Here is a 9,927-nt window from a genome sequence, read left to right on the forward strand (position 1 = left end):
CCTGCCTGTGAAGCGCTGGGGCTGTGGCACAGCCACCACGTGCTGGTGAGGCACATCTCCTCTTATTCCCTGGGTGCCCATGGGGCTTTGGCTCAGGGACTGAGAGCATGCAGGTCCTGCCCAGACAATCCCTGCGTCACACAAGCAGTTTTCCATCCAAATACCTTTCCCCATGACACAAAGTGACTCCTGTCAGTCAAACTCCTGACGGGTTATCCACACCACTGGAAGTTCCTCTGGTACTCTGCTTTCCAAAGCGAGCCCCTCCATGGAGCCTGTTTTCCATGCCACACTGTGTGCAGGGGGTGGACATGGTGGGAAGGGGTGAATGCACGACTGCAACGCCTGCTTTGGTGCTGTGGCCAGGACTGGCTGCAGCAGGGCTGTGGCAAGCAGAGTTGCTGCTGGTCACAGGATCGCTGTCACCCAAAGCGATGCCCAGACCCTGCTGTTAGGCTCATCATGGGTTTTCTTTTCAGTGGGCTGGGGAGTTTTCTTGAAATGAAAATTAGGGTTTTGGGTTGTTTTGCTTGCTGGTGGTCTGTTAAAACAGTCTGAAGTGCAGCTGAAGGCAAGTGTCACCCAAGGCAGCTGATGAAAGGTGCATTTTGAAAACATGGAAGGATTTTCCCAAAGTGACCTCTTCCCTGTAGTAAGGAGTGGGAGGGGTGAACATTGGCTGGGTCTCCTCAGCACCACATCTTCACTCTTCCCCCGGCAGCTCACCTTCATTGGGGGAGAAAAGATGACTGAAGTCTTCATCCATTCCCTCGAGCTGGGCCACTCGGCAGCCACGCGGGCCATCAAGGCGTCAGGTCTGGAGCTGCTTCTGCACCCGCAGCCTCGGGGTGGGGGTCTGCAAACCACTGGGCTGGGAGGTGAAGGGAAGGAGGGGCTGGAGGGAGCGTGGGCTGCAAAGAGGTGTCTGAGCCCAGATTGCATCATGAGCAAAGATCCAGACATCTTTTCACAAATTTGGAAGTGAAGCAGCATAATACTTGAGTTCCTCTTCAGGAGCAAAGCCGTGACAGTGCCTTGTTGTTTTTACTACTCCTAACTCTAAAATGTATTTGCAATAAAACAACTGCACACCCTTTTCCTTCCTCTCATCCGCACCTGGCCAAATACAGCTCTTCATCTTTTATCTTTGCTGCTTTCTGTAGTTTGTGCTTTCTCCAGGAACATCACTTATAAAGTTGCCCTTTCCGTTCTTCTAGTTTACTGGGCAAAGCAAGGTTTGTGCATGTGCTTGGAGCCTTCCTGCAAGGGAGATCCGTGAGTTTTTATGCCAGGAATCTATAGAATTATTAGAGAGAAGAAGCAATGGCAGAAGCATCTGCCTGCAGTGTGGTCTTCGGCTCCCCCCTGGGTACCACTGGCAAGGTGCTGCCGGGAGCAGCGCAGCTCGCAGGGACACCTCCTGGCCACCCAATAATACTGCATTGAAACATGTTGCTTAATTTTTTTAACCAACTTTTCTGTGATCCCACCTTGTCTTTCTAAACAGAGCCCATAAAATATCCTCCATATGAAGTGCCACCACCCCACGCCCCCAAAATACAGGCTTGGGCAAGATCTCTTCCCAGTAACTCATGAAACCACCAGTCCTGATTTTTTATTTTTTTTTTTCCTCCCTTGGGTTGTCTGGCAGCACTTAACATCTGCAAAAAATTATCCAGGGGGGAAAAAAAAAAGTTAGTAAGTGTTGGGCACAGTATTTCAAGGCTAATTTAATGTGGGCAGAAATATGCTGGGAAAAACAGGAGCTGGGTGAGCAAGGCGGCCTTTTATTGCTTTGTGTTTTCCCTGGAGCGCTGACCCCTCTGCACTGGCTTAGCCAGCACCGCTTTCAGTTTTGCAGAGCTGCTTGTTGTGCTTTGTGTTGAAATTTCTGCAGTGGATTAATTGCTTTCTGGCAGCTCTTAAGCCACCTTTTCTTTTTGCCTTTTTGCTCCACAGCTGTGTTCAGCAAACCATTTTTTGCCCGCCCGCCCCCCCCCTTTCTGTAGGTACCGAGCATGCTGCTGTATCAGTAGCCGGCTGAAGAATGAGGATGAAAGGGCGCTGTGTGACTTTTGCTCCTTGTTTTGTGCAGGTCCAGGCAGCAAAAGGCTGGGCATAGACGGAGACAGAGAAGCAATCCCACTAACACTACAGATCGCCTACAGCAAGGTGAGTGCACAGGACTTGCACAAAGACAAATGGGGCAGAAAACCACTTCGGTGCTGAGCAAACGTCTCTCAGCTGGGGGCTGAGAGAGGCCAATGCTGACAGTCCGCTGGAGGAGCCCAGATCCAAGCCCAGATGAGCCAAACTCAAGCTAATTGTCTAGTTACTGGCTAATTTGGGGTGGCTTTCCGCTCCTCTTCAGCCTGGTAAAATAGGGAACGTGCAGCCAGTTTCCATAGGTGGATGTGTACTCGATGCTGCTTTATGCTGGTGGGCTTTGCTTCCAAGGGGCGACCTTCTGCTGGTCACAGCAGCCCGCCTGTTTTGCTGGTTCATCTGCAGTTATTTAGTGTTAAGCCTGGGCAATATTTTGTAAATGTAATGTTAAATGGATTGTAATGCCTACTCAAACTTTGTCTGTGCAGCTCCAGGTAAATCCAGGTCTGAGCTAGCACAGACAGGTGGGGTAGGGTAATGGCAGCCTGAAGTGTGGCATCTGCCCGTGGGTCACAGCAGCCCCAGCAGCGCTGCAGGCTGGGGCAGGGGGCTGGGAACTGCCCGGAGGGAAAGGGCCTGGGGGGGCTGGCTGACGGCCGGCTGGGCATGAGCCCCCAGTGAGCCCAGGTGGCCAAGGTGGCCAACAGCATCCTGGCTTGTGTCTGAGACAGCGTGGCCAGCAGGACCAGGGCAGTGACCATCCCCCTGTGCTCAGCACTGGTGCAGCTGCACCTCGAACCCCGGGTTCAGCTCTGGGCCCCTCGCTCCAAGAGGGACGCACAGAGGGGCTGGAGCGTGTCCAGGGATGGGCAGGGGGCTGGGGAAGGGGCTGGGGCACCGTCTGATGGGGGGCAGCGGTGGGAGCTGGGGGTGTTCAGCCTGGAGAGGCGGCAGCTCAGGGGTGACCTGATTGCTCCCTACAGCTGCCTGACAGGGGCTGTAGGCGGAGGGGGGAGTTGATCTCTTCTCCCAGGTAACAAGTGACAGGACAAGAAGAAACAACCTCAGGTTGTGCCAGGGGAGGTTTATGTTGGATAGTAGGAAAAACGTCTTCACTGAAAGCGTGGTCAGGCACTGGAACAGGCTGCCCAGGGAGGTGGTGGAGTCACCATCCCTGGAGGTACTTAAAAGACATGTAGGTGTGGTGCTTAGGGACATGGTTTAGTGGTGGGCTTGGCAGTGTTAGCTTAATGGCTGGAACTGACGATCTCAAAGGTCTTTTCCAACCTAAATGATTCTATGATTTTATTATTTTATCTCATGGGTTTTGGTTGGTCCCTGCAGACAGCCATCAGTGGAAGAAGTCACTGGAACGATGTTGAGAAGGTCTGCACATCCGTCAACCTTAGCAAAGCCTGCAAGAAGTATGAAGAACTAGGTGGGTAGAGGTGGTCTTTGTGGCTTTGCGGGAGGGACTGGTGGGGTGAGAGGACAGTGTGGATCTTCTGGCTGGAGCAAAGGAGGGATGTGGGAGGTATCTGGTGTTCCCTGGAACATACTGTAGTCCTTGGCACCACATGAGGAACAAAGGACATTCGATGTCCCACTGTCCTAAAGCTTCAGCCGGGGAAATGTGATGTCCATTAGGAATGGGGCTGGGGTAGTCCAAAAAACCAGGATGATCACTGGGGAATGGTGCTTTCCAGAACAACACTTGCTTAGTAAGGAGGAGGAGAGACTGGTAAACCTGTTGTTAAATGAAGTGGGACCAAGGGAGAGGGTGCTGGCCATGCCTTACAGCCAGCTTGCAGCAGGCACTGGCTAAGCTGGTTTTCCCTGCAGCTCGGCGATAGCTGCCTGCCACGTGGCTTGGCTTCATCGTTTATTTTCTAATCAGGTTTCTGAATGGGTATTAATAAGGCTTCAAACCTTTGAAAAGCAGCAAGGCTTTTAGTCGTCTTTATGTACGTGTGTGTATTTAGAAGCAATACCTGTTCACTCTTTCTTAAGAACTGCTGTTTTGGCAGTCAGACACCCGGTTTGGAGTAAACAGAGGGGTTTTTTAGTTCCTCTTTCCTCGTGTATTTTGCGTCTGGCAGATGTGTTGTTTGTGAGCAGAGCAGTCAGGGCAAACGGATGATCTCCCAAACAGGAGACATCTTCTACACGCCCCATGGAGCTCAACCTAAACCTCTGTCCCTCCTGTTGCTGCCCCATCCATGAAGCCTTGCAGACAACCCTGGAAAAAAACCCAACAGGAGTTAACTTCTCACCTCCTCTGTACTCGGAGTTGGATATTTCCGCACTAGTTCAGGAGCTTCGCTTGTGTTGCCAGCGCTGTGGGTTTGCATCGGGGGGGTGTCCTCAGCTCCACGGTGGGGGGAAGCTTCTCCTTCCCGAGTCTCCTTCCTCCCAGGAGGAGTCCGGTCCCCGCGTTGTCTCCGTTGGGTCGCACGTTCGGCAGTTTGACCACGGGATGTCACTGTAATTCCAGGCAGGAGGAAGATCTCCAGGTGGACTGCGGGAAAACTGTGCTGGGAGAGAATTTCCTCGTGATGGAGGGGCAATGCTTTCCCTCCTGTTTAGGTCCCAAGATAGTTAAATGTCCTTTTCCGCGATGTTTGGGAAGCCGCTGGAAATCGCAGAGGATGTTTCCTGATTGCTTTCTTGGCGTGTGGGTTAGCAGGAACGAAGGAAAGCTGGAACCGTATTGCATTTCCCCCAGCAGTGGGGTCTGAAGCCACTGGCTCTGGGATGCTTTGAGGGGCAGAGGGACCACCTGGGTTCCCACCAGCGGCCCAGAAGCCCCAGGTGATAATCGTTTCCTTTTGTTACAGCCTCAAAGACAGAGTGTCTCAACTTAACCATGACAGAGGTGGTCAAAAGGCAAAACTCCAAATCCAAAAAAAGTTTCAATCAGGTAACTCACGTCCTAGTGCTTTTACATTTAGTAAGAGGATGGCTGACTCCAGGTGGGAGGGAGGCAGGGCAGGAGAGAGATGCTCCTGGGAGGATCCATTTGCTGTTGGCCACCAGGCCTGCCTTAGGGGTGCCCAGCTCCCCTGCCCTGCGCAGGGAGGTGCGCTGAGCCTGGCAGCTCCCTCACTCAGATTTTTTTTCTATCAGCAGATCAGTGTGTCCCAGATAAAAGTAGACAAGGTCCAGATTATTGGCGTCCAGTCCTCCTTCGCCGTGTGCCTGGACCAGGATGAGCAGAAGATCCTGCAGAGTGTAACCAGGTAGGAACTGCAATGTGGCCACCTGCCTGCTGCGGTCAGCGCTCAGAGGGTGCATCCCGTGTGTAGGGACTTGTCCATGGAGCGTGGGTGACTACTGGAGGAAGGAGGTTCTGAGCACCATGGTGGATCTGTGCTGGGTGACATAGCTCCAAGCTCTGTAGTGTAGCTGAGCTCAGGTGGGATGGATGGTCCTGCTCAGATCCCAGCAGGAATACACCTCCGTGACTGCCACGGCCTGAAGGGTGGCCCCCAGTAAAGACAGCTCTTTCAGCAAGACCAGTCGTAAGCCAGAGGAAAGCTATGCAACGTGAATTAGGTGTTCGAAGAACACTGGGCATATGAGCAGAGCCTTCAACTTCTAAACCTCGTTTGGGTTCTCCACCGCTTTTGGCATACCCATTGCAGAAAGAACCCAGGATCTTCACAGGAGAGACTGGGGTAGAGCAAGAGCTGTTCATTTGCCTGTTCATCCATCAGTCATGTCCCCAGGGCACCAAGCTGGCTCCCCGGGTGATGGAGTTTGAAAACTCCCTGTAGACAACATAGTTCCATGAGCACAAAGAGATCAAACCAGTTGATCCACGGGTCTTAAAAACGTACAAGCATCTTAATTTCTCCCTCAGAGAGAGCACAACTCTGGCAGGTTAGCCTGCTTCCAATGGAAAAAGCTTTTGGATCTTACTTCTTAAATAACCCCAAAGAAAAGTGTTTTACTTAACTTGTTTGTTGTGCAACTTGGGGCTCGTGGGAGAATTCAAGGCACAAAATGGAAAAGGAACTACTGCCCTCTCCCCAAAACTTGGGGGACACAAAAGTTCTCATTTTCCCTAATGAGTTTCAAAAATTACTTTTTCTGGATGCTTTTGCTCTAGGTCCTAGTCTGAGCCAGCTTAAAGACCTGAACTCTCAGCACTCAGACTCCCATCCTGTTAAAAACTGCACTGATTCCCATTCATTTGCAGATACTTCTGCTGCACCTGACCTTACTTACATCTTGGTTTCTTTTTGTTCGCCTGCAGGTGTGAGATCTCCGTGTGCTACAAACCCAGGGACAGCGACCCCTTTGCACTGAGAAGGTCCTCTTTGCCTGCCCAGGACCCCTCTGAGTTTCATTCCCTCCTGTGTTTACCCATTGCCACCTTCAGTGGACCACTGCCATAGAAGAACCCTGTGTCCTTTCAGACCAGACTCCCATCCAACACCAGTATAGGCTCAGGAAAAGGCAGCAGACTGTCCTTTGGGCTGGAGACCCAGCCATGCTTCTCCAAGACATCCTGCAGCCGAAGCGTTAGCGTGGTGGCTGAGCTGCTCCTGGCCTGGGCTTGGCCCAGCCCTGGGGAATGGGAACACTGGTGGTGTGCTCTGGTATCTCTCAAGGTTCCTCAGCAATGGAAGGCAAGTTGTTTCCCTGAGATCTCCACTTGGATCTGCAGACTGCCAACACCTGGATTGAGAGGGCAAGCAAGGACAGTGGCGTTTTCCTGCCAGCAAATGGTGCTGTGGCTGTATTTGACAGTGACCAAGGCCAGTGCGATCTGGGGGACCTCATGGAGGGGGGACATTTTGGAAAATGAATGTCCTTGGCTGAGTGGTGGTAGGTGGCCTTCAATGCATGCAGAGTTGCGGCTCACCCAACTGATATCCTGATGGCATTTCACCCGTAACAGGTTGAGGATGCTCAGGACGGTTCTGTGGGAAAGGGGGACAAGCTTTCTCAAGGTTTCCTTTAAATGATGACAGTTGGGTATCTTGCAGAGAAACAGAGCAGAGCAGCCCAGCTGATGCCCAGAAAGACCCCAGCACAAGCTGCTTGTGTTCCAGTGCATTGAGTGCAACAGCCATACCAGGGCCTGGACAGCTTGTCATGTGTACGTGTACTTACAGTAGATTCAGGACCTGCAGGAGATGAACTTCCAATTTCTGCAGAATTTCAGAGTTCACCCATGAGATGTGGGCTGAACAGGGAGTACGTTCTCGCATCCTGCTCCCTAGCACTGTATGCTAGGGACATCCCAGAGGCTGAATCCTCAGTAGTTGCTTGAAATATGACAGGAACCACACTCATACTCATACTCATAGGAGGGAGTAAGGGGAAACCACTAGGATTGCCTTAAGGTCACCTGAAGAGGCAGCTTTGCTGGAGAAGGACCCAGCACCAAACCCACTAGTGACACCTGCAGACAGCAGCTGGATTTGAGGTCCTCCCTCCCCTGCAAAAAGGTTTTCTGCCCTTTTCCTTCCCTCTGCAAGGCTGTAGGTACAGAAAGGTGCAATATTTGGGGGTATTTAGAGCTGTTCTGATCCCATGAGCAAAAAAAAAAAAAAAAATGAGACTGGAAAAGCCTTGCCTGGTTTCATAGCCCTCAAGCTGTTTCTCAGTAGTTGTCGGTGGTTGCACTAATGACAGCAGGCAGAAGAGCATGCTGCCTGCTGCAGGATCTGAATGCCGAGGGCATGGGCTCCCTGGAAATGTCTGGAAGGGACCCCTGCTACTGCTGGGGGGCTGCAGGGTTCAGCCACAGTGTGCTAGTTCAGTGTGGGTCCCTTGATCCTCCAGAAAGCAGGACCTGGTCAGCTCTTAGCGCTAGTTAAGACAAGGTTGGGCTCTGTCCCCAAGGACTGGTGGCACAGCAGCAGTGTCATTTGAGGTTAAATCTACCAGGAAAAGTGTCAGAGCCCCTGGGGACTTCAGTTTTCTTGGAGGAGCATGGGTCAGGTTTGCCTGCTGGATTCTTCCGCATTCCACCTGGAAATGTTTGGGGGATCCCTCCTGTGCCATTGACTCCAGCCTTGGCCCTGCTGGCTGCTGGACCTGCTTTCTGTTCCTACTGCCTCTGTTGTTCAGGGACAGCTTGTTCTGGCCCCAGCAGTGAACATCTTGGGTTAAGAAGGTGCTGGCTGGCTCTTTGGTGTCCACAGCAGCTTTGGATGCAGCTTCTGCCACTGGCTAGAGATGAGCGAAAAAGAGATGTGAACGTGCTCCCGAGACCTCTGCACTTCATCCTTCTACTTGAATAAACCACCCCAAGGGTGGTGTTGCCTTGCGGACTCAAAGACCCTCACACAGGGCAAAGCATCACTTGAACGTAAGCTGGCTGTGCCTCCACCACGATGCAAAGCCAGCTTGGACTCCTGGCAAGGACCCACTTCCCCCGGCCACGCAGCAGCTCCAGGAGCACCCATCTTTTCCTACATGCATGGAGCAGTGTCCGTTCCTTGTTTGCAGCACGGACTTGGCAGGGACACCCAGATGTGGCCAGGTTGTGGTGGGCTGTCTCCTCTCTCACAGGGTGCCTGTGGGCGATGTGGGGGCGCACAGTGAGGTCGCGGCTGTGCACTCCTCCACAGCAGTATTGCAAGTCCAGTAGGCTCGAGGGATGAGATCAGATTTTAACAGCTCTTCGCATGCGCTTGGAAAAAGTTTTCTCACTGACTTTTCATTTCCCAAACAGGTTTGTGCGTGTCTTCTCAAATGGGGCTGAAATTTGACAGCTGGCTTTGTTGTTTTGGGGTTTATTTTTGTTCAATACTTTAAAATAGCACCTTATCCTGTGAAAACATTGCTGTTTGTGATCTTGATATCCGTGGCTAAATATATCCTTGCCGCTGTTAATGATATAAACCTCTTTTGTTTCATCTGGCCCTGTAGAAATCCTAGAGGAGAGGATTTCCATTTTCTAGAGAAAAACAAGCACAAACTCTAGGGACTCATCATCCCGGCTAGGGTTTTGACCTCTGATGCTTTCTGGAAATGAAAGAAGTCGGAGGTTCTTTCAGGTGATCTTTGTACACGTGTGCAGCCTCACCAAATCTGTGTCATGTCTGTGCTGAGCTGTAAAATACTGTTCAAAGAACTTTTAAAGTAATTGTAAAATATTAAATGTTGATTTATTTCGAGTACAAGTACAGTGTTTGAGTTCAGTAATTCCCGAGCAGGTTGGAGGATCTCCGTATCTCCCGGAGGAGAGCAGGGAGCCCCCTGTTCTTTGCAGGGGGGCTGACCTGGGGGCAGGAAAAGGCTCATAAACTCATTATGTTCATGAGCTTGGTCCCAGAGAGCACGACACGGCGACCTGCAGAGGTTAATTGAGCTGCTTCTGTTAATTGAGCCGCTTCTGCGCTGTGAGTAAAAAGCAGGTTTTGATGTTGCAAATCCAGATCTGGTTTCATGCTGGATTAAGGAGCAAAGAAACTAGCAGAGCTGGTGTGCTCGAGGTGAGACCTGTGCATACCCTTCCCTTCTGGGAGGCTCTGTGAGCTTTCCTGCCTTGACTTGCAGAGAACTGGGAATTCTGCGGGAGCTGGGGAGCTGGGCACCTGGCAGCTCCTGGGGCTGGGGCAAGGTCCAGCCCTGGGGTGCACAGCAGAGCCCTGGGGTGAAGGTGGCTACTGGGGGCAGCAGGGTTTTGCCCAGCTGCCAGGTCTTTGGGGGATTTCTGAACTTGGCAATCTCTTCAGCATCTTTGGGGATGTGGACTTTGCAGATGGAGCCGTTGCTACTGAATGTGCTCTGAAATATGAAATGACACTTGCAAATTTTAACTATGTCAAGTGTCGCCTTCTCTTCTTGTGGATATTCAAA

At 51.7% G+C, this 9,927-nt stretch overlaps 1 protein-coding gene across 6 annotated transcripts in view; it reads left to right on the forward strand.

Annotated features, from left to right (window-relative positions):
* Positions 1-9,242, forward strand: part of PIK3R5 (phosphoinositide-3-kinase regulatory subunit 5) — a 64,815-nt gene extending 55,573 nt beyond the window's left edge. For 5 of the 6 annotated variants that reach the window (XM_055723210.1, XM_055723192.1, XM_055723219.1 and 2 more), the window contains exons 14-19: positions 722-815; positions 2,096-2,172; positions 3,451-3,544; positions 4,944-5,026; positions 5,233-5,345; positions 6,365-9,242. In XM_055723210.1, the coding sequence (XP_055579185.1) occupies positions 722-815; positions 2,096-2,172; positions 3,451-3,544; positions 4,944-5,026; positions 5,233-5,345; positions 6,365-6,506 (603 nt within the window). In that variant the 3' untranslated portion in view covers positions 6,507-9,242. The remainder of the gene's footprint in view (positions 1-721; positions 816-2,095; positions 2,173-3,450; positions 3,545-4,943; positions 5,027-5,232; positions 5,346-6,364) is intronic. The other variant, XM_055723216.1, reaches the window with a different exon arrangement.
* The last annotated feature ends 685 nt before the right edge of the window (positions 9,243-9,927 follow it).

The sequence above is a fragment of the Falco cherrug genome, chromosome 1, assembly GCF_023634085.1.
Source record: "Falco cherrug isolate bFalChe1 chromosome 1, bFalChe1.pri, whole genome shotgun sequence".
Lineage (NCBI taxonomy): Eukaryota > Metazoa > Chordata > Aves > Falconiformes > Falconidae > Falco > Falco cherrug.